The sequence below is a fragment of the Pyrgilauda ruficollis genome, unplaced genomic scaffold, assembly GCF_017590135.1.
Source record: "Pyrgilauda ruficollis isolate IOZ18807 unplaced genomic scaffold, ASM1759013v1 scaffold77, whole genome shotgun sequence".
Lineage (NCBI taxonomy): Eukaryota > Metazoa > Chordata > Aves > Passeriformes > Passeridae > Pyrgilauda > Pyrgilauda ruficollis.
The window spans coordinates 2,318,233-2,344,183 of NW_024529599.1; the positions used below are offsets into that span (position 1 = coordinate 2,318,233).

The 25,951-nt window shown below is 47.6% G+C and overlaps 1 protein-coding gene across 1 annotated transcript in view; it reads left to right on the plus strand.

Moving 5' to 3' along the window:
- Positions 1 to 25,951, plus strand: part of CACNA1G (calcium voltage-gated channel subunit alpha1 G) — a 142,252-nt gene that overhangs the window by 71,421 nt on the left and 44,880 nt on the right. Inside the window, exons 11-19 of the mRNA XM_041486583.1 lie at positions 7,038 to 7,189; positions 7,723 to 7,908; positions 9,024 to 9,138; positions 9,827 to 9,982; positions 17,029 to 17,122; positions 17,702 to 17,889; positions 18,002 to 18,448; positions 23,954 to 24,054; positions 25,203 to 25,326. Of these exons, the coding sequence (XP_041342517.1) occupies positions 7,038 to 7,189; positions 7,723 to 7,908; positions 9,024 to 9,138; positions 9,827 to 9,982; positions 17,029 to 17,122; positions 17,702 to 17,889; positions 18,002 to 18,448; positions 23,954 to 24,054; positions 25,203 to 25,326 (1,563 nt within the window). The remainder of the gene's footprint in view (positions 1 to 7,037; positions 7,190 to 7,722; positions 7,909 to 9,023; positions 9,139 to 9,826; positions 9,983 to 17,028; positions 17,123 to 17,701; positions 17,890 to 18,001; positions 18,449 to 23,953; positions 24,055 to 25,202; positions 25,327 to 25,951) is intronic.

Sequence of the window (25,951 nt, forward strand, 5' to 3'; positions counted from 1 at the left end):
CTCCTGCAAAACCTGGGCAGAGGGATGAGCTGGTTCATGTTTTTCTTGCATTTTCTGTAATAATACTCATCCAGAAATCTCCAGGCAAGAATATGTGCTGTACCTCCAGAGAATGATAAAGAGAACCCAGCTGCAGAGCTTGGTGGAGGAGGATGTGGTCTGCATGCCCTGCTTGTGGGTCTGGGCAGCATGGTTCATGTAAGGTCCCTTCAGGGTGGGTCGATGAAATTCTCCATCAAATTTGGGGCTCATCCCCTCACTGGCACCCTGCTCTCAAAGTAGACAGGTGGGGGCTGGGGACTCAGCCCCATATGTGCAATCAGGGCCAGGGAATTCAGTTTTTTTGCCATGGTTCCTCAACAAAGATGTGTCGGAGAGGAACATCTTGCACCAGGAGGTTCCATGTCCACAGGACTCAGCTCCTTCTCTCTGCAGATGTGGGCTGGGAAGGGACACTTGTTGATTGGAATGGGAAAGGCTGGGTGGAAGACAAGGAGATTAGCAGAAGGGATGGAAGGGGAATCCCTCCTGTGCAGACAGCTCTGATTTCTCTGAAATGAAAGCTGCTTTCCTCCCTTTCTTACATCATTACTTGCTGTGGCATGAAATATTCAGCCTCCATTCAGCCTGGAAGAAAATCCTTCTTTCCCATGCAGTGAAGGGATGTAACTGGACTTGTTAACTTGTCTGAAAAGTCATTTCCTTATAATAAATGCCTGCAAATCCTGAACATCCCAGCAGTCCTTCTCCAGCCCACTGAGCAGTGAGCATGCTGCCCTTTTCCATGTCTCCAGCCCCAGGAGGAGCAGAGCAATCCTGCTACTTTCCAAATTGTTTTCTTTAACCAAGTTGGCAAAGGATAAGTAGAGGAAGCCTATCATACCCCGATTAAGCATGGCTCAGGTTTGCTCTGCTGGACACAGGACAGTAGTTAAAGCCTGATACCTTTTAAGGAGCCCCAAAGACAATGAATGTCACTTCTGAAAATATGTGTGGATTGAGTTTCTATTTATAAAGTTGTAAGCAGCTCCGGAGCCAACAGGAGCTGTATTTACTGGAGGGAACTGAAGCGGTATTTTGGATGGTCGTGGCTCGGTGGGTGCACTGATACAGGGGGATTAATGTGGATGTGATAGGGTTAGTGCATGGAGAAGGCTTGTGGGTTGAATGAGGACACAGCCATGAGCTATCAGTCGTGGGGAACTGAGCGTGGGAGAGGGCAAAGAAAGGGCACCTCATTTTGTTAATTAAGAGCTGCTTCTGTTCATGAGAATTCCTTGCATTTTGCCCCAGGACTTGTGGTCTGGCTTCTGTTCTGGGGTGGACCTGGTGTGTGTCTGCACCCACATGGAGGGTGGAGAGGATCTTAACAGAGCAGTGTCAAGTTGAAAATCCTATCTTTGTGTGACCCATTTGATTTTCTTTCTTATGTATATATATCAGAAATCTGCAAGCGATGAGTCAGTAAAATGTTGTTGGTGCTTCCTGTGAAATAGCTGAGGTCGCTATTTTCTTTCTGTGTTATTTTTCCTAGTTGCCATGGTAATGATTTCAGAAAGGTCTTATTCTTGCAGCAGTTTGAATGGGTTAGAAGTTTTCATGGTCTTCTGGATATGCTCACAGAAGTAGAGCGATATCTCAAAGATATCCCTTGGGATCAGGAGGGATCTGCCTCCTGGCTGGTTGTCCCAACCCTCGCTCTGAGCTGTGGTGAGACAGAGCAGGGTTTTCTGTTTTATTGTTAGCAAGATAGAGACAAAAGACCCTGGGGTGCTTCTGTTCTTTTGTGTTGGCATCCCAGGAGCAGGGGCTGGACAAGACCAGGCTTGCCTGCAGCCTGGAGCTCGTTGTCTGGACAAGGGAAGTATGGGATGGATGGAAATGTGCCAGCCATACCCATGGCACTGGATGCAGGTCTGATGATGATGATGAGGACCCTGTGCCCTAAATGGGTCACAGCTGGAGGAAGGCAGGAGCTGGAAGCTTTGTAAGCTCTGGGCACTGTCTGCCAGGGCACTTGGTTGCACTTCATGCAGCAGCAGGGCTTGTTTTTCAGAAATTGGGGGACACAGGCCCCAGGGTTGCATGGCCCCAGCTCCAATCCTCACCTTCTTTCTGTCTCAGTGTCCAGAGCCTCGCTTGCTCAGCAGACACCTTGGAGCCCTGTGTGCAGGAAGAAGAGGTATATGCCCACATAGAAATGGAGTATGTTGCTTCTGCCATTGGAAATCTCATTCGTGAGCTTCTACTCAACTTTAAAAACAGGGGGGGCGGGGGGGGGGGGCGGGAAAGAGAAAGAAATGCATTACAGCCTATTTCTGAATGCCAAAAGAGGGCAAGGTGCTGGTCCAGCTTTGAGATACCTCTTGAGGCACTCTGGGGACATCTCCCCTTGCTTCCTCCCATCCCCCCTGGCAGTGCCCTGCTTGGTGCCAGGTAGCCTTGCCTGAATCCTCCAGACAGAGTGCAGAGAGCATGCCCTCCTGGCTGCCACACTTGCTCCCTGCCAGGCAGGATCAGCTTTGGGGGGGTGCCCGGGCTCACATCCTCCCGCTGCCCCAGCGATGCTCCGTATTTTCTGAGCGGCACTGCCCTGTCTGCTCTGATCTCATGTGCTGCCACACTTGTCAATGTGCTGTTTAGTACATCAACAAATCAACACTGCACAAACAGAAGGCTAACAGGGAATGATTTATCCAGGACAACATATCTGTGTGTCCAGCAAGGCAAGATGTCCTGTAAACAAAATTCAGTGTTTACTGAGGGCTCATCGGCAGAGCTGCTGTTTTGTACCAGAGTTGAATTACACTTGGATCTCGCTCTTTCTGGGTGTTGCTCGTTTAATCATAGGATGCTTTCCTTTTAATTAGGCACTGCTGCTGCTGATGAGAGAATTAGCAGACTCTTCTTTTAATGGAGAAGCTGAGGCTGTGGCAGCTGTGCTGTAATGGGGGTGGTGGGCAGAGGCTTTGTGCGGCACAGAAACCCCAGGCTCTGCACCTCAGTTTCTGCTCCCTGAGAAATGTCTTTTTAGGGTTGTCCTGGAAGGCTTTTTTTTTCCCCACAATATACCATTTAGTCAAAGGAAGGATGTTACATCCCCCAACTGCTGTGTTGTGGCCCTCAGAGAGAAAATCTGAGTGATTTTGCCAGTTGTTTTCCTCCCAGCCCAGTGAGGATCCATGGAGCTGGTTGTGTGCCAGGAGTCAGCGACTCTCTCAGGTACATGATGTCTACAGCTGGTCGATAGTGTTTTGATTAGACAGTTACTGTCAGAAAATGTCAGGTTATCACATTTGAAGCTGTTTGTGGGAGACAAGTAGTTTCAGTGGACTGGCCTCAAAAAAAACCCCCAACTTTATTGGAATATGCTGTCTGAAGTGTTTGAAATGTCCATTTGGGGTGTTAGTTCCCTAATGGTTCCCATTGGTTCCCCAATGACAGCTGGGGAACAAAAAGTTCCATGTTCTTCTTCAAGCTGACTTTTATTTATGTATTTTAATTTCGGTTGATTTGCAGTACAGAGCAAAGGGATGAAGGAATGGGGACTGAAACAGAGGGAAGAACCTCCAAGATTTTGTACATTGTGTCTTAGTTTCCAAAGTCAGAAATTTTGAATTCTTGTTTGGGAGGGGATGATGATTTCAATTCCCATGGGAGAGAAAATCATGTTCCTGTTGTACTGTAATGATGTCTCAGGAAAGAGGTCTCAGACATATTTGTGATTTCTCTAGAGTAGAAGCATCTTATAAAAAATCTTATTATCTTATACATCTGTGGCTGAATGAAAATCCCATAGCTGGCATTCTTAGAAGGGTCTGAATCCCCACTGCCTGGCTGAGATTCCCCAGGGCAGGATCATGATCACAGCCCCCCTCTCTTGGTACAAATAAATCCCAGTGGTGTCATGGCAGGGGTCCCCCATGGACCAGCTGCAGCTCTGTGTCCCTTGAAAGGGATGATGAGCTGCTTCAGGGGACTCATGAGCTGCCCTGGGGTTCCCTGAGTGGGACTGAGGGTCTTGAGAGGATGCCCTGCTTCACAGATGGCTGTGAAATCCCCCAAGTAATTTGCATCGCCCCATCTCAACTGTTTAGGGATGTGTAGTTTCCCAAAGCAAAATAACTCAGCTGATTTCAGCCAGGTCAGAGTGGGGTGTTCTTTCAGTAGATGCTCATCTTACCCACCCCAGCAGAACTACAGGCTGCTCTGGATCTCTTCACTTTTCCTGGATGGATGACATGGAAGTTTCCCCTTTCTCTTTCAATCCAGTTTAACTAATTAGTTTTTTGGATATTAATTCTCACCTCTGGTTCAGGAGTTCCCACTCTTCATTGTTATTATGTCTGCCCAGTGTCTCAGATATTGAAAACTGTTTCCTGCAAGAGAAGTGGATAAGAGTATGTGGAGGAGGAGTGGGAGGGCAGGTAGCTTTTTGGGGTGAAGTATTGGGAGGCAGATAGATTTTTTCCTGCTGTGTCAGCACAGGTTGACCCATAGCCCTCACAAGCCAGTGCCAGGGCTATTTGGGTGTTGGATATCTCCTGAGTTGGATGCTCTGGGAGGGAAATTTCATGGGCCAGAGGGGTCACAGCCCCTCCAGTGTGTGCTGAGGATGCTGGGAGAGTTGCAATGTAAATGCTGCTCCCCCTCTGCCTCCCCACATCACCCAGCTATGCCCTGCCAGCACCTCCCTTCTGGATTTGCACATTCCAACAACATCTCTGACCAGAAAGCGCCCATGAAGTCCAGAGTTTCATTAATCCATGCTATTAACATGTCATCCCTACCAGGGCTGTTGGATTTTCCATGTCAGCTCCTGCGAGGAAAAGATGTGACTGTGGGAGATGTTGGGCAAGGGGTTTAACTTGGTTGTGCCTGCGGCTCCAGTTGGATTTCACTGTGCCACTGCAGAGGTGGAACAGAGGGTGGAAATCAGCCTTCAGGGTCCAGGTTAGTGGTGCTGATGGATGAGAAGGAAAGCTTCCAGGAACACATCTCCTTTCCAGCTGTATCACTGAGGTACTAATAACAGCACAGCCTGCCTCGGCACTGAGGCACTCATGAATGAGTTGGCATTTTTTTGTGAGTAATGTAGAATTGTAGCTATTTCAAATTGTCCTGAGGTGCAGCTTGACATATAAGTTCTTGGCCTATTTATTACCCTGTGTCTGAGTGTTCCCATAGGTATTACGGCATTAAACCGTGGCTGAATTTAATATTGGGAGCTGCAGCGTTTGTATTTTAGCTCTAGACCAGCGGCAGGTGATTTGGGCTGTGTGCATGGTGCGTTTGGCAAGCTCTAGCCAAGGGATCTGTTCTTCAGCAAGGATGTTTGAGGTATAAATTGTGTTCAACACCCTCTTTTTTTTACTTTTTTATTACATTTTCTTTTAAATGCTGCTGTTTCCTCCCTTGCTATCCTGTGTCATCACATGCTCCTGCCAATATCCGTGCAGGGATATTATCTGTGCAAGTCCTCAGGGATTCACTACCATGTTGAGATAACATCACACCGATTTCGGTCCCCATCTACCCTCAAGCTGGGTTGGAGGAACTTGAGCTGCAAAGGCTGGGCCTGGTAGTTTGACCCTTGGAAACAAATATTTGAATGCCTGCATGGATTTATCTGTGTTTTTGCCAGCATGTGTTTATGACCCCCTTGGTCACTGTAGTTTTTTGAGGCTCTGAAGCACAGTTGACCAAGTGTTGATCCTGCCCCTGAGGTCTCTACTCTTGTGGTTGCCATCATGTTGGGGTCGGGTCACCTCAAGTGAAACCCTACAGCCTGTGCTGTGGTGTAGCAGCTCCTGGTCTGCCACAGGAAGCTTTTGGCCAGTCATGAATGTGTTTCATGTAAGTGGAAGGTGCAGTCAACTGCACGTGTTGCACGTTGTCTCCTGCTCGTGGTGTGGCTGCTGTAAGCATGCACATCTGGCCGTAACCCATTGTGGTTATGGTCCAGGCATCTAAAGCCACATGGGTGGTTACAAGTTAGACCAGCCAGTGCCAAAATACCCCAGGGGAACCTAGCAGCCACTGTGTGTGAGGTGTGAGGTGAGCTGAGCCAGCCCAATGCTGCGCGCCACCTCAGCACTGCTGATGTGACCCCACCGCCATCTGCCAGCAGGATGTCAGCTCCCTGACTTTAATGAAGCCTTTCAGCAGAAACAAGCAGCTGCAACTGTGTCGTGGGGTTAAACGGGGAGAAGTGATCCTGTGTGTGGATTCTGTCTTTGCCACTGACTGATCCCACGCAGACTACAGGTTTTGTCTTCTGCCATATGTTTTCCAATAATGCCTGCCCACCTGTCGGGGAAAGTGAAGCACTGGGCATCTGCAGGCATTGTTGGGAACCCTCTGTGAAACATGCTAAAAAAAACATAAAAGGCATTAATTTAGGTCTAAGAGTACCAGGAGTCTGTTTGTTAAGTTTTTGTGGTTTTTTCATACCTCTATTTTCAGATTGCCTCTCTGGAATGCCAGCATCGGGCCCTTCCTCAGCTGCAGATTTGGGGCCGCCTGATAATGAGATTTCTTTTGAGTAATGAGATATTTTTTTTTGGAGCCATTCTGGTTATATCACCTCAGATCTCTGCTTTTGAAAAATCTTAGCTCAAATCTTTTGATGAGCTACTAAATAAAAAGACAGGCCCTAAAGGGATATTTATGTGAGAAAATGCCTGACTTTCCCTTCTGCATAAGGAGAATCAGTGTGGGGGATGTCAAAGCATTAAGCTTCAGTACATGCCACTTCTGCCTAAACCTCCTGAGGTGGTACTAAAGCTCTGATCAACATGACGTCCATGTCCAGATTTACCTGGTGAATTTACAATGGACTTCTAAACCTTAAACACTCTGAAAGTATTTTCCTTCCAACTCCTGGGCTTTGAGTGAGCTATTGCCATTTTCTCACCACATCATTAGCATCAGTATTCTCACATTTGCAGTATTGGGCTTTGTTGTGTTTCCATGTGTGATTTTTGGATATGGAGCTGGCTGTTTGTTTTCTCAATTTCCTCCTCTTCTTTCCCCAGCCAGAGGAACTTACCAATGCCCTGGAGATCAGCAACATCGTCTTCACAAGCCTCTTTGCCCTGGAGATGCTGTTGAAAGTCCTTGTTTATGGTCCTTTTGGCTACATTAAGAATCCATACAACATTTTTGATGGGATCATTGTGGTGATTAGGTACAAACCTTGAGCTTTCTTTATGTGTGCTTCTCCTCATTTGGGTGTTTAATTAAACAGAAAGTAATGGAGAGTTGGCATAAATACCTTCCTGTGACACTTTTACACTTCTCTCTGTAATTAATGCACTTAAGCATGATTGCTAATACATATCTTGGGATTATTTTATGGTCATTTTAGAGAGAGGCCCAAGCAGAAAGCTATCAGTCCCGATGTCTTGGGATAGTCTGGGATCCAAATGGCACAACCAGTGCTCGATTAAGTATCTCTGGTTTTTTGGCACATGCAAAGGCTATAATTGCCCCTGCAGCTGCAGTCACTGATTTCCAGGCATATTTTTGACACTCAAGTAGGGCTCTGCTCTTTGCAAGCCTGGACAGAGTCCAGATCACCGCGGGCATTGGCAGCACATCTCTGCCCACTTTCCATCTCTCTTCTCTCTGAATTTCACCTTCCGTTCACTGCCCCTCCTCTCGGCCTTTGCAATTAGGCTTTGTCTGTCACCTTGCATTGACACTTTTTGTCCTCCCCAGCGTGTGGGAGATTGTGGGCCAGCAGGGCGGGGGGCTCTCGGTCCTGCGCACCTTTCGCCTCATGCGGGTGTTGAAGCTGGTCCGCTTCATGCCAGCATTGCAACGCCAGCTCGTCGTCCTCATGAAGACTATGGACAACGTGGCCACCTTCTGCATGTTGCTGATGCTCTTCATCTTCATCTTTAGGTGAGTGTTTCTGGTTCCCCGTCCTGAGGTTGCTCTGGGTTTTCAGATGGGATCCTGTGATGGGATGAGGAGGTGACAGAGTCCGTACCAGAGCATGGCTGCGCTGAACGGTCCCAAGAACAGCATTGCTGGCTGTGGCTTGCTGCCCTAAATTCTCTCAGTTAGCCAGATGAGATTTCTTTGCAAAATGGTTTACAAAGAAAATCTTTCAGGCTGGATGATTCCTTGACATCACCCCAAGACAGCAGTCCTGTTACTTACCAACTATCAGAAAGCTTGGTGATAAAAATATTACCAAGAAGAGGATGATGTTCCTAAAGGAATGTCAGACATGATGGTGCTTGTGCTTTTTCATGGCCTTGTCTTCAGACAAGTAGAAATGTTAGAAACAGGGTTGGCATAGCCCTGTATTTTTAGATTTTGGTCTAGATTTTGAGAAGAGCCTTTCTCTTTCTACAGCCAACTGCGGTGTTTGAGCAATGCAGGCACTGGGAAGGCTGAAGAGAGACAGTCTCTTCCAGGGCATAATGTCCCTTCTTCCAGTGAGACTCCAAAACTGCCATTTGCAGGTGTGGTGCTCAGTAGAGCTGTAAATAATTTGATTATTCAGGTTACTAGCAGAGAGCAGGGAAAAGCAGATTATTCTTTTAGTATCTATCCATAATGAAAGGTATTCTGTTCTTCTGTCAAAATTGAAAAAGCTGTTTCAAGTCCCCTGATATGTCTTATTCAGGCATTTCACAGAAACCCTTTTTGTCTTCCTAATTCAGTTGAAGCATATTTTGCTGAAAATGTGTCATTGCAAAACAGAAAGTCAAAACATTTTGTTTAGAAAATGTTGAAAGACAATGTTTTGACTTATAAAAAATGAAGCAGAAGAAAAATAAGGAGCAGACATACTTTTTGGTTGAAACTCCTTGACAGATTTGACCTAAATTCACAACTGATTTGCGTGATCTTAAGGCATGTTTTTCAGAGAACAAAGGATCCATCTTTTTTAAAAAAACCATAAACAGGAATTGCTCAGGTGAAATCAGGAGAGAATCACCCTGCTGTATGATTACTGGTTTGTGTGGTGGTCCTATTGTCAAGCCCCTGCTTCCTGTCATTTGCAGCATCCTGGGCATGCACCTCTTTGGCTGTAAGTTCGCTTCAGAGCGGGATGGTGACACTCTGCCCGACAGGAAGAACTTTGACTCCTTGCTCTGGGCCATCGTCACTGTTTTCCAGGTACAAAATGGAAAATACAACAACTGATGGGTGTTTTGAAACTGCAAAGACTGGGGTTGTTTTCCAACGCATCCAGGAGAGTTTAGTGAAGCTCCATGCCGTGGAAAGAAGATGACCCAAAACCACAAGTGCAGGTTTATGGGGGCTTTCAGACTATTTTCCAGACTAAATCAGAGCCCTGGTGAGGAGGGGCTGCCAAGTCAGGAGGCTCTTGTGTTTGCAGGGTATGGACTGGGTGGGTGAAAGTAAATGTAGAGGGAAGGGATGGAAAGGAGAAGATCAGGACTATTTGTAGTGGTATTTTGACAAATAATGGAATCTGATTTAAAGCCGATACATGCAGGGGTTTTTTTTCTAGCTCTGGGCCCTTTAACCCTGGGATCTGTGAAGGACTTTAAGTCATTCTGGCTGCCGAAAGGAAAGGTCTGACCAGTGTGCTGTTACCCTCCCTTATGGCTGTCCCTGGACATGGGGGACAGGGCAGTTTGCACAAGGTCCTTGCTGGTGGTTGGGAATCACAGTCTCTCTGGTTCTCTCTCTTCTCTGGCTCAGAAGGGATTTATCTTCTTGTGGTTACAGCTACAGTGGAAACCCTAAAAGCAGGATGCTTGTCTGGCCTATCCAGAGCGTGGATACCCAGCATCCTGTCCTCCAGTATCTCCATAGTCCTCATACCCTTCCTCTGCAGATTTTGACCCAGGAAGACTGGAACAAGGTCCTTTACAATGGCATGGCCTCCACCTCATCCTGGGCTGCTCTCTACTTCATCGCTCTCATGACATTTGGGAATTACGTTCTCTTCAATCTGCTGGTGGCCATCCTGGTAGAGGGTTTCCAGACAGAGGTAATGTCCTCATGCTTGTGCCTTTGCTTTCTTCTCAAGTTTTAGGACCTCCAGATCCTGGAATCTGATTTCTGAGGTGGACAGCAATACCTTGACAGAAGTGGAATGGGAAAAAATAGGATGAATTATTAGGTCTTCTTATTTTTTAAATTTTTTTTGTTTTCGTAGCCGTGGTGCAATTTAATACAGCAAACCCTCTAAATGAAGGGCATAAATGAAAAGCACTGTTAGCATTAATGCAGGAGTGGGAATTGAGGTGTGAGTCAGGCACTGCGGATGGATCACTGCTGTGACAGTCTCTTTGAAACAGTTTTCACCATGTTTGTCATCCAGATTAAAGGCCCCTCCTGAAAACTTACACAGGCTGGTAAGAGATTAGTGACATGATTATCTTTTTTCATGGTATGCATTCATGGAGCTCTTCCCGTTTCCAGCCCTGCAATGCTCTGTATTTTAAAGTACATGATTTCTGGTCTCTGCCATCTGCTTCATCGCAATGGGAGCTTCCATGAGACATCCTGGATTGCTGGAGGCTTTGAGGGGGAATGTAGGCGTGAGCTCAACCTTTTTTTCCATCCTACTGCCAATCCAGCTGTCCAGCTTGGAGTGGGTGTGCATGTCACCTAGTACCCTTCAGAGTGGGGACCTGTGATGCTCACCTGCTCCTTGCAGAAGTTTTCCAGCTGTTCAAGAACACCCATAAGGGGAAGGGACCCTTATACCCTGCCTGGGGCATTGGTTGGAGAGGTAAATACAACCTAAAACTCCTCACTAGAATCTGCTTATATGGCCTGTGCTTCTATCTCTGATTTTTTAAAGCATTCTGGGGTGAATAAATATTATTTGAGGTTTGTTGCATGTGTATTATAACATCCTACAACCCTACAAACAGAACAGTTTTTATTACCATTAGTATTTTTGAAGATTGGAGTTAAATTAATGGAGTCATACCAGAATATAGCAAGAAGAAATTTTTTTTTGTATCATCTCTCTCTTTCTCCATGTTGGTGCCTTTCTTTTTTAATTGTTATTGTTGTAGCTGTTTCTGTCTGTAAATGTCCCCCACCATTCAGCCAAATGGACAATCACTGCTGGGTTCTCTCGAAGAGCAAAATGTTCCTTTGCCCAGTTCTCTCAAATACCAAAAATGTTCCCTTGCCTGAGTGAGAAGAGGTACAAAGCTCCTTGTCTGCTCCTGGTGACAGCTTTGAAACCCAGCCTTTGTTCAATCTGGCAAATTGATCTTTGAAGGTCACCAGCACAGGAGATCACCTGGATCTTTGCACCCACTATGCAGAGAAAAGGATACAGCCTTTAAATGCAGCAGCCAATTTGCCAGCCCCTGGCCCTCAAGGGAGGCTGACTCCTGTGCTCCTTGGCTCAGTCTGGTTTACCATGCAGGAACATGCTCCTGCTCCACCACTGCAGCATGCTTCTTCCTGGGCAGCAAATTATCCCTTGCCTTGTGGCCAGCTGTGCCATGGTGCAACTCCCCGTAAAGTCATGTCCTGGCTTAATGTGTTGTGGTTTTATTCCAGTAATGGTGTCCTTGAGGGTATGGCTCCCCTGGAGTCAGGGAATTGCCTGCAGCACTCCTCAAATTTGCTCTTGCTGTTTTCTGCAGCAGGGCTGCCCCATCAACTGCCCCCACGTCTCCTGTTCCAGGGCAGCGCTGGGCTGGTCCAAGCCAGCTCCAGGATATCTGTGTAAGCTGAAATGTGCTTTAAGTGCTGTGTAAATCAGGGAGGAACCTTGGATTTAGGACAGCACTGGGACAGCCTGAAGCCAGTGATGCTCATGCCTGTGCTGAGGCATGCACAGGGATCAGGAACCAGTGCAGCCCCCAAAGACCAAACCCGGGTTGTCAGTCCTGCACAGCCATGGAAATTTTGACAAACTCAAACCATATTTCTGTAGTTTGTGACTCTGATTACACTGCTGTTTTATATGTCAGGCTTTGATGATAGCTTTTTCATAATAATCTTCCTTCCACATCCTCGTTGTGCTGAGTTCTCTACATTCATCCAGTAAGGTGCAGTGGCAGCAAGAGAGCCCTTGGCTCATCCCAGGTTTCCTGCAGCAGACTGGAGCAAATGTCTCTGGAGGTCAGGCCCCAGGTGTGGCCCTGCTGGTTTATATTTATTCAGCTTTGCAGGTGTGTAGCTTTGTGAAAAGATCACATTCTGGTTTTTGCAAGCCAGCACACAGAGGATCCTCTCCTAAGCAGAATTAATAGAGAGATCATCTCTCCCTGTAAACAAACCCCAGTGTCTAATGCCTGTGTCTGCACTTGACTCTTCTGAGTTGAGTTTGTTGGGAGTTTTTTTCCATTCTCCTTGAGATTTCTGGGCTGAAACACAATCCTGGGGCTGCTGCCTTTATCTCCCTGGTCCTTGAGTGCCTTTCCTCAATCCACAAGCACGTCGTTAATTTTAGTGCATGACTTTGCAGCCCCAGTTGCCAGGCAGCAGTTGACTATAAGCAGCTGAAAAACTAAAAGGGCCTCTTCCAAACTTTAAATACAGAGCAATATATTTTTCAGGATTGAAGTGGAGGAGTTTTTTTTCCCCCCCATTTTTTCCTTTAATTTGGAATTAATTCCTTTAATTTGGAATGTTTCCTTTAACCAGCTCCTCTCATATCAAAGGCACAGGCAGGACTTTTTGCCATGTGGTTATTTTTGACTGCACATTACCTGATGGGATTGGACCCTGGTGTTGTTGCAGGGAAGGTGAGCAGGGGACTCTGATTTTGCTGCTAACTGGAAATTGATGTGTGACCACTCTGGTGCCTGCCTTGGAGACTTCTCTCTGAAGCAAGGAATGACTCCCCTTAGTCAGGCATAAAGCTCCTCTCCCGAGGGAATTCCTAATAGTGTTATCTCCAAGGTGTATTCTTCCATTGGTAATCCTCCCACTTCGTGTCCTGTTGTCCCCATCAGTCCTCACTTGTGGGTTTGATCCTTTCTGTCCTTTGTGCCCCGCTCCCTCCCTGGCACCCCAGGTCCTCCAGCCTCTCCATCCTTTTCTCTGCAGGATGCTGCTTGCTCTCTAGAGGTAGCATCCTTGGGGAAATACAGATGTTCAGCTTCTTCTGGGCTTTCACCAAAGTGAACAGTCAATCTTCCTGCAGGAGAGATTTTGGATGGTGTTTTTCTTGCACCCCTTGCCTATTGCATTCCTATTAGCTTCAGTGGGATTTTCCTAGCGAAAGGAAATTTTCCATCTTTTCCCTTTCGATGGCTTTTCCATGTCTCTCTCTGTTACAAGCAAAGACTTTAAGTTAAGTGTCCATCACATTGCAGGCAAGTCTTAAACTCTTCATCCCAGCCTAGGCTGGGATGAGTTTTGTAACCATTTAGTAACCAGAGGAAAGATCCATTGCCCTGAAGGCAAGAAATTCCACTGGTGGGATAATCTGTGCCCTACTGCTTCAGCATGGAGCCTCTTGCTGCCCCATGGGAGAGGACCAGGCACTGCCACACTGCTGAAAAATGCTGAGGAATACTGGGAGAGCCCCCCCTGAGCAAGGGGAAACACAACAAGGTGAAAAATTATGTCTGTTCTCCAAGTGGGCAGGGAAAGGCTGGCTTCTGGTGCTGTGAAATGTTGGGGTCATGGGTATGGCAAAATTTCCCAGGATGGGGCTGTGCCCCCCGACTGCAGACTCCTGATTTAAACTGCTGATTCAAATGGGTGTTTCCACTAACAGGGCTGAGCAGGGATCTGAACTCACAGCAGACTGTGTCTCTCCTTAAATTAGGCATTTCACCTGGAAGAGCACTGATATTATGTTAATCAAACATTCATTAAAAGCCTCCATTGCTGCTTAATGAAGGCATAATAAATAAAGATGCTATTATACAGCTGCAAAAAAAAAATCATGTTTTCAGTAATTAGCTGGTGTTTCATTAGCACAATTATCACTTAGGAGCTGAAGAAAACTCTGTTTGAAACACTTAATTTAAAGGGTGTAAGGCTGGTCCCTTCAAAGGGCTTCTTGCTACCTGAGATCCCACTCTCTCCCTGTGCTGAGTGAAATGGATCCAGTGCCTGGCTCTCCATTGTAGCCACACACTGCCCTCCTCCCCCTTCCCTTCTGCTTCCCTGCCTCTTCTCCTGTGTTTTTTGATTGCCCACTCAATCCTGCTGTTGAAACTGAAAATTGAACCCCACCTTCCCCTTCCTCCCTCTTCCTTCCCCCCGTTTCTCCTTCAGGAGATCTCCAAGCGAGAAGAAGCGAGTGGGCAGTTAAGCTGTATTCAGCTGCCTGTCGACTCGTCGGGGGTACGTACAGCACATCCCACCGCCACCGTGCTTGTCTCTCTCGTGGTGCCTGGTCACACACTGTGCTGCTGTTCTCATCGTAGTAGCTGTCATTCTTTTGGGGTCTATTTGAGTGTTTTGGAAGTGTATTTTTTGGTTTTTCGTTCTTTTTTGTCACCCTCATTGTTGAGTCAGCCCTGATTTTAAGTCCCTTCCTTCTCTGAGGGACCCAGGTAAATTAAGGTGGGTGCTTCAAAGTGGCTGATGTGGCTCCAGCCAACAGCTCTCGCTGGCCACTTTCTGGATGCCTGCCCTGGGGAAGGCTCCCCAAGAGGCTGTCACAGCCTCTCCACAGCACGGTCACATCCCAGGCCCCTCCCTGGGGATGTGGATGGTGATGCTGATTGCAGGGCACACGTGCCGAGGCTCCCTCATGCAGGATGCCTAGGAGTGAAGGGACCTGGAATCAAACCTGTTTTGATAGGGGTGTGTGTGTGTGTGTTGATGTGTGTGTGGGAGTCCTGTGCTCTGCAGGACAGGGTAAGACAGCAGCAGTTGCACTCTGGGAATGCTGAGACTGCCAGCAGAATGTCACATTGCAGGATGTGAAATGGTCCCGTGCAGGTCCGAGGAAGCTGTGGGTCTCTGAAGCACAGCACACCACAAACCTCACAAACCTTCTGCCAAACTCATGTCTCTTTTTACCACTCACTTCCCTTTCTGTCTTTTCCAAGAAGCCTGGCTTTTTTCCTCAGCCCGAAAGCCCTTTCCCCTTGTATCCCAGTGTGTCAGTTCCTTTTGGTACAGGCTGGTTTAGTTGTTGTACTGCCTGGTCCAGCTTGACATACTCTCATTTCCCAAAAGGATTTTAACTCCCTGTTCTCTCATAACCCCTTTTCTATCCAGAAAGGCAAACTGGGAGTGCAAGAACAGGTAACGGGCAGCAGCACCAGCTGCGAGATGTTTGCCTGCACCATCCCGAGTCTGGCACGTGGTGTTTGGGAGGGGATGCTCTCTGCCCTTCAGACATGGGGTTTGGTGCTGGGGAAGGGGGTGGGAAATCCCCACACAGCTCTGCTTTTCCCTCTCGGCACACATCTCATTGTGCCCCCTTAAAACTTTCCTTAGGGCTGTTGAAGAGCACTCCAGGAATATAAATCATGTAAAATTCTTCCCAGTATTTATTTCTTTTTAATAACCCATTAGGGAAAATGAGTAATTCCTGGCAGGCCTGCTGACAGGCTGAGCTGGGAGCCTCTGTGGGGAGCATACCTGGAGCCAGCTGGAGCCCCTGCTCACACAGAAACTGGATCTGACTCCAGCAAAGCTCAGGCCAGCCTGACTTTACTGCTCCCCCTTGCAAGGTGCATTCCTGACCTTGTCAGACTGCATCCTGCAGGAGGATCTTCCCTGAAAAGCACAGAAATCCTGAATCTTCAGGGGATTTTTGAGCCAACACTTCTCATCACACTCTCTTTTGCCTGAAAAATAACTCTGTGTGTCCAGCCTGCCTGGAAAAAATATCCTTAATAGTTTAGTGACCCCACACTAAACAGGGGGGGAGTATTGGGACTCATCCCTCTGGAGTTCTGCTTAATAATGAGGTATGGGGCACTGATCTGTGTTGGATTCATCTTTTCCTTCTATTCCAGGCTGGGGTCCTTCTGAGATTTTACAATCAATGGGTACCCTAGCACCAAACCTCAGCAGTGCTGGCCAGGGCTCCTGTGGACGCAGCTTAGCCTTGGTGGGGTTTTCTGGGGCTCCTGGGCTCTCACTGCTGAAGTGAGGATCTGCTTGGCTTCTCCCATCCCAGCATCTTCCCCCACCTTCCCACCTCTTCTCCATTGTGTCAGGGCTTGGTGCCCTTTGCCAGAGCAGTGGTTTCAGCCATGAATCCTCCTCTTTTTGGATGGGTATCAGTCATTCTGGCGAGCACCTCTGCCCCTCTTAGGTGTATCCTAACTATACCACACCCTAAGTGCCTTTCTGCAGTGCCAATGGACAGAATCAGGGTCTGTGCCACAAGACGGAGCAAGAACCCAGGCACCATGCAGAGAACAATGCTCAACGTCATCTTCCTCTACCTGAGGATGGATACCTGTCAGAGGAGGCAGGCCTCGCTCAACAGCCAACGTTTGAAATGATACAGCACGATTTAAACCTCCCAAATGATCCAGTGTAAATCCCCAGAACCCTGCTTCTCTTGTGTGTGGCAGCTGGGAGGGTCCCTCATGGCAGCTGATGTTGGATTCTGCCACCTGGATCCTCTCTGTGCTGATGGGGCGTCCATGGACATGTCACATTTTTCGTGTTGGAAGTTCAGGGTCTCTTGTGCCCTTTCTGAACCCTGGATTGCTCCACCAAAGCATCACTAGAAAGAGCCACACCCAGAGAGTTTTAGGTGTATAAATTCAGTGAGATTAGTAGGATCACCTTTTGTCCTCAAATTGTTCATCAATATTGGTCCTTCCCTAACATCTGCCACATATCCAATTCCAGCAGCAAAAATTAAGCAATAGCTTGTTTTTTTTTTTTCCTAATCCCTTTCTGGGACCGTGTTCAGAGCCAGAGGCAATCCGTCTTCCTGATAGGAGGTTAATTAGTCTGTGGTATAAACCTGTGCATGCATCATTTTGTGGAAGGTGATGTTGCATCGTGGTACCAAGTTCCGTGGATCTGTAAGGTGTGGTGTTGGACACAGGAATCCATATTTGCAGAGGGCTGTCCGTGCACTGTGGCCCCTCAGCCTCCTTGCTGAAGCCTTCTGTTTTGCTCCAGGGTGATGCTTCCAAGTCTGATTCCGAGGGGGATCTCTTCCCCCACAGCCTGGAAGAGGAGGGAGAACTTAAGAAAAACTTGTCAAATCCAGCCTGTGAGTAATAACCCTGGGAGGACAGGCCCTTCCACAGAAACCTTGCTTTGCTGTGAAAACAGTGTGTCCAAAAGGAAAAACCCCTCCTAGAGGAAATGCTGTAGTCCCAGTTGTGTCATGCTTGACTTTGCAGCAGGCTTGGGGTGGGACTGTGGGATGCAGGCAGGGAGAGACATGATTGCCTTTGAACAGTTAATTTCCGCATCAAGCCCCAGGTCTGGGCTTGCTGGGTGTCTCTGCTGGAGGAGTTTGGAGAAAGAGGATGGAGGGAGTGGGCAGGAAGTTCCCAGGGCTGCAGCTGGTGGGTGTTAATTGGAGGTTGAGGGGGCAGCAAGTGACATTTTGGGTGTGCTGTCCTCTACCATTGATACCTGATCCCATTGACACCGGCTCCCATTCCTGTTTGACACCCCCTTGCTGGGCTGAACGACCCAATTCCCCAGAAGGTCTTTCTGGCCCACATCCCCCTGATGCTCAGAGCAGAGCCTTCCCTGCGCAGCAGCTCCGCCTGCCCGCGAGCAGGCTGCAGGTGTTCCCCCTTGAGGTGTGACGCCTCAAAACCCGCTTGGTGTCTTCCAGTGACGGCCCTGAGCGACCACCCAGAGCTGAAGAAGAGCCTGACCCCGCCGCTCATCATCCACACGGCCGCCACGCCCATGCCCATGCCCAAGAGTGCGGTGTTCGGGGACGCGGCGCAGGGTTACGAGTCCCGCCGGGCCAGCGGCGTCTCCGTGGACCCCGTTGCTGTCCATGAGCTCAAATCCCCGGTACTCGCACCACCTCTCCCTGCGGATGTTCAGTGCGTCCGTGGGGCTATCCGTCCATCCTGGGGCGGGTGGCACAGATCTGATGCTCTCCCTGTCGCTGTCCTTCCCGCAGCCCAGCGCCCGCAGCTCCCCGCACAGTCCCTGGCGTGCCAGCAGCTCCTGGAACAGCCGCCGCTCCAGCTGGAACAGCATCGGCCGGGCCCCCAGCCTCAAGCGCCGGGGGCAGAGCGGCGAGCGCAGGTCCCTCCTGTCCGGGGAGGGGAAGGAGAGCTCCGAGGAAGGGGACAGCTCGGATGAGGAGCACTCCAGCCGGGCCGGCAGCTTCAATGGCTCTTTGCCTCACCGCATGGAGTCGCTGGAAACAAAAGGGTCCTTTGACCTCCAGGATACTCTGCAGGTGCCTTCCCTGTATCGGACCAGCAGTATGCACAGCACCAGAACTTCTGTCTCCGAGCACCAGGACTGCAATGGGAGGACCTCTCCGGGTCTGCTGCTGCACCAGCTCCGCGTGGATGAGCCCCACCAGGATGGTGATGACGGCGATGATGAAGGTAGCATGGTAAGGAAGTGCCACGTTCTCATTTTAGGCTTTATGACTTGTCAAAACAAAGCTTGTCACTGTCTCGGGGTGCACAAGTAGGTGCAAAAGGGATTGGGTCTCGCCATCACCACCAGACTAGACAAGAGTCACCCAAGAAGGTCTCTAGGTAGTGGATGCTCTCAGAAATGGGATTGGTATCCAAGTATTACATACAGTATCAGATGGCTCATGATGGAGACATCAGGGCAAAACTGTCCAGATTCCACTAAACCATGCAGAGTGAAGGCTATTGGAAGTATATGCTTTTATGGGTTCGTTTCTGGTTTTCTTTTTTGTTTCTGTTTGTTTGTTGTTTATTTTTTTAAAGCAAAACAGGTAAGTCTCCCTGCTTTCCAGTTATTATTCAGTTTTGTGCCTCCACACCAGCAGCAGAAAAATTCTGTAGGCAAAGAAAGATCATGGCTTGGACCCCCATTCCCATGGTGGCATAAGTTCCATGGAGATGGTGGTAACTTCAGAGGCTCTGCATTAATTTCCATCTGAAGAGGAATTTCACTGACAAGTGTTTCTTTCACAGGCCTGAAAATTGTCATTTAGGAAATATAAGCTGAAAAGACTGCAAGTGCAGGGAAGGGATCAGGGTTCCTAGTCCTTTTTTCAGATGGATGTTTGTATCTTAAATGGAAAAAAGGGGAATCTGACTGCTTTTCCAAAGTTGTTTGCATGACCGGCATAGTGGGGCTTGAGTTGGGCACAAGGGTGTCACAGTTCTGGATATCACGTGTGCATTGGGGCCAGTTTTGGAGTATTTCCTGCTTGTCCCAGGTTATCTCTTTGTTTGATTATACCTTGTTCCCAGATTTAAAAGTGTGATGGCCTGATGTGTCATCCCCAGGGGTGACTGTTTCCTTTGGGGAAATAGATGGGGTTTGGTAGAGATGTGTGATGGTAGCAGGGGCTGCTCTGAGAACAGAAAAGCTGCAGATTGTGGACATGATTTTACTCTTTTTCACTGACTTCACTGAATGAAAATGGAATTGGGATCATGTGAAGGGATGTGAAAGGTGGCATTGACTCCAGAGTCCTCTGTTCCTTACAGGAGGAGGAGGAGAGTTAGTGCTGGCAGAATGGAGTCACTCAGCCGTGAACTGCCTTTGCAAAAAGCCATTATCCCATTACATCTCCAGCGTGGATCCTCAGCCTGGGATTTTTACTCATTGTCTTAACCTGCTTTTTAGCTTCCATAAAATAAATTAAATTTTTAAGAAAAGGAGCAGTAATTATTTTTGGAAAAAATTCCCACTATTAGAAGTGTTGAAGAGACCATGCTCTTTGTTGCTGGCTAGGGTTTTTTTTCTCATGCTCCAACATCTGCTACTTTTCCAGCTCACCTGGTCCAATCATCCCACCAGTCCCTTCCTTTTTCCCCCCCAGGATCAAAAGCCAGCAGTCCCCCTTGTGCTGGGCATGGTGTGATGAGATGTGTCCCTCCTCTCCCAGCCAGTGCTGACAATGAACTGTTGAATAAGATTTTTAATTTTTATCATCTGCTTTTAGCATAAACCAAACATCATCCTCTGTGTACTGAGCTCTGGCTGTGGAGGTTGTAATCACCTTAATACCCTTCCATCTAATGGTCAGAAGCAAATGCCAAGAGGAAGAATTGACAGAATAGGGGAAATAAATTGTGTCTTAGCCCATGGGATAGCCACAACTGGGATACCTGCAGCTAGCTGGTGCATTTCCCATGCTCTGAAATGTCTTCTTTGCAAATCATTAAACCAGATGGATAAGAAGATATTGCTTAGATTAAAAAAATGAGCCCCCAGGTTGCAGGGCTTCCCTCTTCCCTCCTGACATTCGAGGAGAAACTCCGCTCCTAAATTAGCCTTGATAAAGTTGGGCAGGGGGAGGGGGGAGAATCACATTTTAAATTGAAAAAATGAAATGCAAAACTACCCATGAACAAAAGAAGAGAAGAACTTGACTATTACTCAGATCAAAGTAATCCTAAATATGCTCTTCTACATCAAAGCTTTGCATCCCTCCTTGCTGCCTGGATTTGATTGTCACTGTGCAGAAATTAAAGGAAGAGCAAAGGCTTCATCTGGATTTCCCAGGCTACCCCTGTGTTAGTGCAGCTCTTCTGCCTTCGATGAATTTCTTTATTTCTTCAATTCTTTTCTTTATTCTGAATTTCCATCCCTCCGAGGGGCCAGAATCAGGCCCCTGACAGCTTCTCTCCCCAGAACTAGGAAAGCAGGGGGCTGAAATCTGTTCTTTATTGCATCACTGCAGACAAGAAGACTCTCACAGAGAGAGTGATCCACAGCTTTCTTGGGTTCCTGTGGCTGTGACCAGGATCAGGGATCTGCTGCCAGGTCTTTGTTGTTTCCAACTGCTGGATTTTAGATGCTTTTGGGTGCTTTCTACCCAAATTGCTCAGTGCTCACTGCAGAAAGTAAGGAAAATACTGAATATGCAACCAATGTGTCCCCCCCTCTCCAAAACGTCACTGCATTTTACTATTGCAGCTGCTTTTCTTTGCCTATTCCACTTTTTCTCTGTGGCGTATGGTCCAGCCACTCCCAAACCCTCTCAGCCTGTCCCTGTTGCATATTAAAATTAAATGATCAGGTCTCAAGCATCTCTCTGCAGCTTCCAGCTTGCCTGGAGGTCCTCTGCTGCTCACAGAGCATTTTTCAGCAGTTCCTCCATCCGTATAATAAATCTTTTATGAATCTAAGCCTCTCTCTTACTCTGAGGAGTGCATCAGTCATCTTTTATTGCCAACTACCTTCATCCTACCCTCAGAAGTGCATTAATGTCTGAAATTCCTAAAAATAATAATAATAATTTTAGAAGCAGCTATTTATCAGCAGGTCTCATTGCTGTGGGATTGAGGGGCTTCATTCCCACTGCTGCCTGTTAGCACCCAGCATCTTCCCACACCCTGGCTCCTGCTGCCTCTGGTGAGAGATTTGGATGGGCTTACCCAGGGAGATTTTGTCCAAGTCACTGGCAAGTGAATTAAAGATTAGTTTTCTTCTCCCCCCACATCTTTGTTCATCCTGTCCAGGTGTGGTTCATGAACAAATAGATGTGATTTAAGCCATATAATTGATATCTTACTTTGAACATAATGCAGGCTTGAGCAGCAATCAGCCCCATTGTCAGCACTTGGAGCCTGCCTCGACCTCGCTGGGAAAGCCTTGGCCAGGGCTGAGGCTGGAAACACTCTGGGTTTATTTCACAAATACCTTACTTTTGGCTCAAGTTAACTGAACTGTGCTGTTTCCACTCCATGGTGGAAATATGGAGTAATTCCTCTGAGTTTAGGTTTCTGGGGATGTGCTTTGCCCGGCTTAGAGCAGCTGGGCTGCAGCCCCAGTTGAGTCCTGGTGCTCACCCTTACTGTAACCCACTGAATAGACAGACACGATGGGAGATCACTTTTTGCCTTTATCTGATTTAGCCCATTAACTGCAAGCTGCAACAATTAGCCAAACCCCAAAATATCTTTGGCATTAAAATTGGACAAAAGGAACATAAAGAATCATTCTCTGCTGCTGACGCATTAGCATTCACTACAAATCCCCTTGATAAATACCAGAACTGCTTTGAATAATAGATACTTCTGGAAACCTTCCAGCTCACAAAATGAACTGGACTGAGTCGTAGCTATTACTCCATGTCCAGAGGCTAGGGTAGCAATTGCTGCTCTCACCACAGCTTTGAGCAGACACCTGATTTTTATCCATTTATTTACCTTTGTTAAATCTATGGATAATTGGGCTAACCAGGCTGCTTGAAGGGATAACACAACCCCAAGGATGCATGCCCTATTAAATGCAGTTTAGAGAGAAGGGAGCAGTTCTGGCTCTTTGCCTGAAGCTGGAAAAGGGATGTGGGAACATCCAAGACAATCAAAACCCCACTGGTGTGTGGTGCATGGTCTGTGTGTGTAGAAGCTGAGGGAAGGATGGATCGCTGAAGGAGCAGGGTAGAAAGCTCTAACTTTTCTTTTTGTTATTCAAACTTGTCTTCTTTTTTGCCAAGGTGACTTTCATTTTCTGAAGGGTTCAGTTTGTCACCAAGGGCTTTCATTTAAACAGGCACTACACCAATTATTCTCCATCACTAATGAGACCCCAGTCTGGGCATCTGTAGGAAGAGAAAGCACTTCTTCCACTCCATTCAATTGCTCTAACAAATCCCATTTTTACAGTCCAGAGTACTTCAAGTGCCAGCAGTTTGCCTCAAAATGAATCCTCCCTCCCTGTTTCCTAGATGAAATAAATAAAAATGCCTTAGTCCTGGAGTGCGGGTGCTCCTGGGGTGAGGGTGATTCCTGTGCTGTCCTTCACACCCCTCTGTGGCCTCACAGCCCTGAAATCTCTAGAAGAAGCTTCAAAGAGCTCATGCAGTCATATTTCCAGGTCTGCCCATCAAGCCCAGGTGGTAGCAGAGAAATAAGGCTTATGAAAGAGCAAGAATTGTTTTTTATTAATCTGCAAAGCACTCTGGTGACAGTGCACACACTGGTCTGTGCATTTATCTTCTGGTGCATTGCACAGGGTGCTGACACTGCTTTGCCAGTAGGATTAAAGATCTTGATTTTCCTTTGGAGGTCTATAGGTGAGAAGGTGATAAACTTATATCAGTTGTAGCAGCCAGGATGAGGCTTCCCCTTGACATCCAATTTTTGATGTCTTTGGTTGTCTTGTTGGCTCAGGCTTTTGCAGTCTGCCCTCCTGACCTGAAATGACCTTGCTGACAGCCTATAACATAAGGATGCATGGCTGAGGATGTGCTGTGTTTTCAAGTCGGAATTAATTTACATGAATTGGATGGTCCATGCTCATGCAGGTCAGGCTGACCATGGCATTCCCTTCTGGCTTTTTATTCTCCCATCTAATCTGTTCATGCTGAATGAGAGGCAGATGATCACCGTTGTGTTCCTGGACCAAAGCTTAGGTCTCAGATGATTTCTTCAGCTTTACAGTGGTGCGTGGACACAGGGCTTGGCCCTGCAAGCAGCAGGAATCCCTCCCTCTGCTCTCTTTATAACTTCTGACATAAGCATTCTATATTCTTTTTAAAAAAAAAACAAACAAAAATATCCCACAAAAATTCCCCAAAACGCCGTAGAAGATTCAGGCAATACACCTGACGAGTATTTGGAGGCACTGAGTGGGTTATCATTCCTTTGGGCAAGGGTTTTATTTATCACGTTTGTCCTCCTGGATAAGCGTGTGTCAGATGCAGTTGCCATGCAGAGAAAGAACCAACAGCGAGCACTGTGAGCTCGCAGGGCTGGCACAGCCCTCATCTGGCTGCCAGAGCTCTTTCCCCTGCCCAGCAGGGCCTGGTTTGGGGACATTATTTTATTTCAGCTTTACTGAGCACTTGAAGATACGTTTTTAGTGAAACGCTGCCCCGAGTCCTTCACATGGAAGTCTTGGGGGGCTGTTGTTTTAACAGTTCTGTATTTTCCTCCCGCTCTGTACGTTTTCCCTCCAGAGCAAGAGGGACCGCGTGAAGGCCTGGCTGCGGGCACGGCTCCCCACCTGCTGCAAGGAGAGGGACTCCTGGTCCATCTACATCTTCGCCCCTCACTCCAGGTAAGGCAGGGCACTCGGGCAGGGTGTGGTAGGATGTGTGGTAACAATGCCTGCCCTCATTGTAATGGCTCACCTGCCTGTTTGTCCCAGATGGGTCTCTGTATGTCAGTCCATAAAACTCCTAGCCCTTCCTTTGCCCCAGCATGACATCAGGGTTGAGTAACAAACAGTTGCTGGCTGCAGAGGGCACAGGAGTGTCCAGTCAAGACCCATAGCCCAGGGTATGGCTGCAGCTTCATCAGGTTCCTCATTTCCTCAGGTAGTGATGCCAGTGCTTTGCAAGTTTTTCACTTGGTGGAGTGTGATGAGCTTGGAGCCAGGGGGGAGAGGTGCAGCATTAAGCAGAAAAATCTGAATTTGCCCCACCACAGACTTGCAGCACAGCAAAGGACTCCCTGATCTTCTCAGCCTGCCTCTCAACTAAACTTCTCTGTCCTCCTCCTTCCCTTTCTTTCAGAGAACACCCTGTCCTTGCTTGAAGGCCCCCAGCTCTGCCCTTCCCAAAGCCTAGCCATGGGGAGCCAGCGAGCTCTGTGCTGTTGAACACATTCCTCCAGACGTGCACCCAAGCACCCTAAGGTTTCCTGTGTTGGAGCTGAGGGCCCTGGACAGCGTTCAGGTTCATTCATACAAAGATTAGAGAGATTTTCAGAAACAGACTTTGGGAAATGTAATACGGTATTATAAATCCTGGGTCAGTGTACAGCCATCTGTCACAATAAATAGCTTCTGCCTCTTGGTTTCGTGTGTGCTCAACCCTTATGGGCTCACTGGGAGTATTTCTTCCTTTATTTAAGCTAAACCTGAGCACTAGGAAGCAGGTAGAAGGGCAGATCCAAACCTGGCTGTGTGTCTGAGTCATGGAAGCAGCTGCCCCATTCCAAGTAACCAAATCCCTCTGTGAACATTCCCAGGGCTTGAAATTTGTGGCTCAGTTCCGTAGATCAGATCCCTTTCTGCTCATAACCCAATCTGCCCTCAGTGCGCAGCTCTGCCAGGGAGGGGATTGGGAGATTGGAGCTCATCTGCTTTGCAAGCAGAGTGCTCAATTCCCCTGCTATGCACTGAGCTGCTGCGTGTCTCCTCAGCCAGTTGAGCATTAATAGCTAGTCTGTGTCTACTATTTTTTTTTTTTCCTGTCTCAACAGATTCCGTCTGATGTGCAATAAAATCATCACTCACAAGATGTTCGATCACGTCGTCTTGGTGATCATTTTCCTGAACTGCATTACCATTGCCATGGAACGACCCAAAATTGAGCCTCACAGCGCTGTGAGTTTCTGAGGTTTCCCTGTGCTCCTCGTGGAGCAAACACATGTGCTTGGACCCCACTGCTGTCCACTCGGTCTTTTTTTCTTTCTCTTTTTAAAATGGGAAGGTGCCAACACCCCCTGAGTATCCTTTGAATTAGGTGCAGCAACTCTCGTGGCCCCTATCCAGTCTCCTTTTAAGGCACAAGTGCACAGGTCGTGGCCTGCAATATATTCAATATCTCATTTCTGGAAGCACGATCAAGGTTTTAACACATGACATAGCATGACATCTGTCTCAGTTTCCTTCCCTGAGAAACCTTCAAACACTTTTCCTCTCTCAACACAATGTTCACTTCTTCCATCTGTTCCCCAGAGGCACGTATGTGTGGTGCAAATGGAATGGGGGAAACTGTTCATTTCATACTCTTCTCTCCCCTTTGTGTATCAGCTTTGTTGTGACACCAGAAAAGCTGAATTGATGCAGGCACTGCAATGCCAGTTCTTGGAACCTCTTTGTTCTAATAAACTATATAAGGATTCCTCAAACTAGACACTCACAGCACCAGCATCCAGCATTCAGAATTTCCTATTGCTCTTTTATTTTACCATAGATTGGGGCTGAGATGTGATGGGCCCTTGCTGAT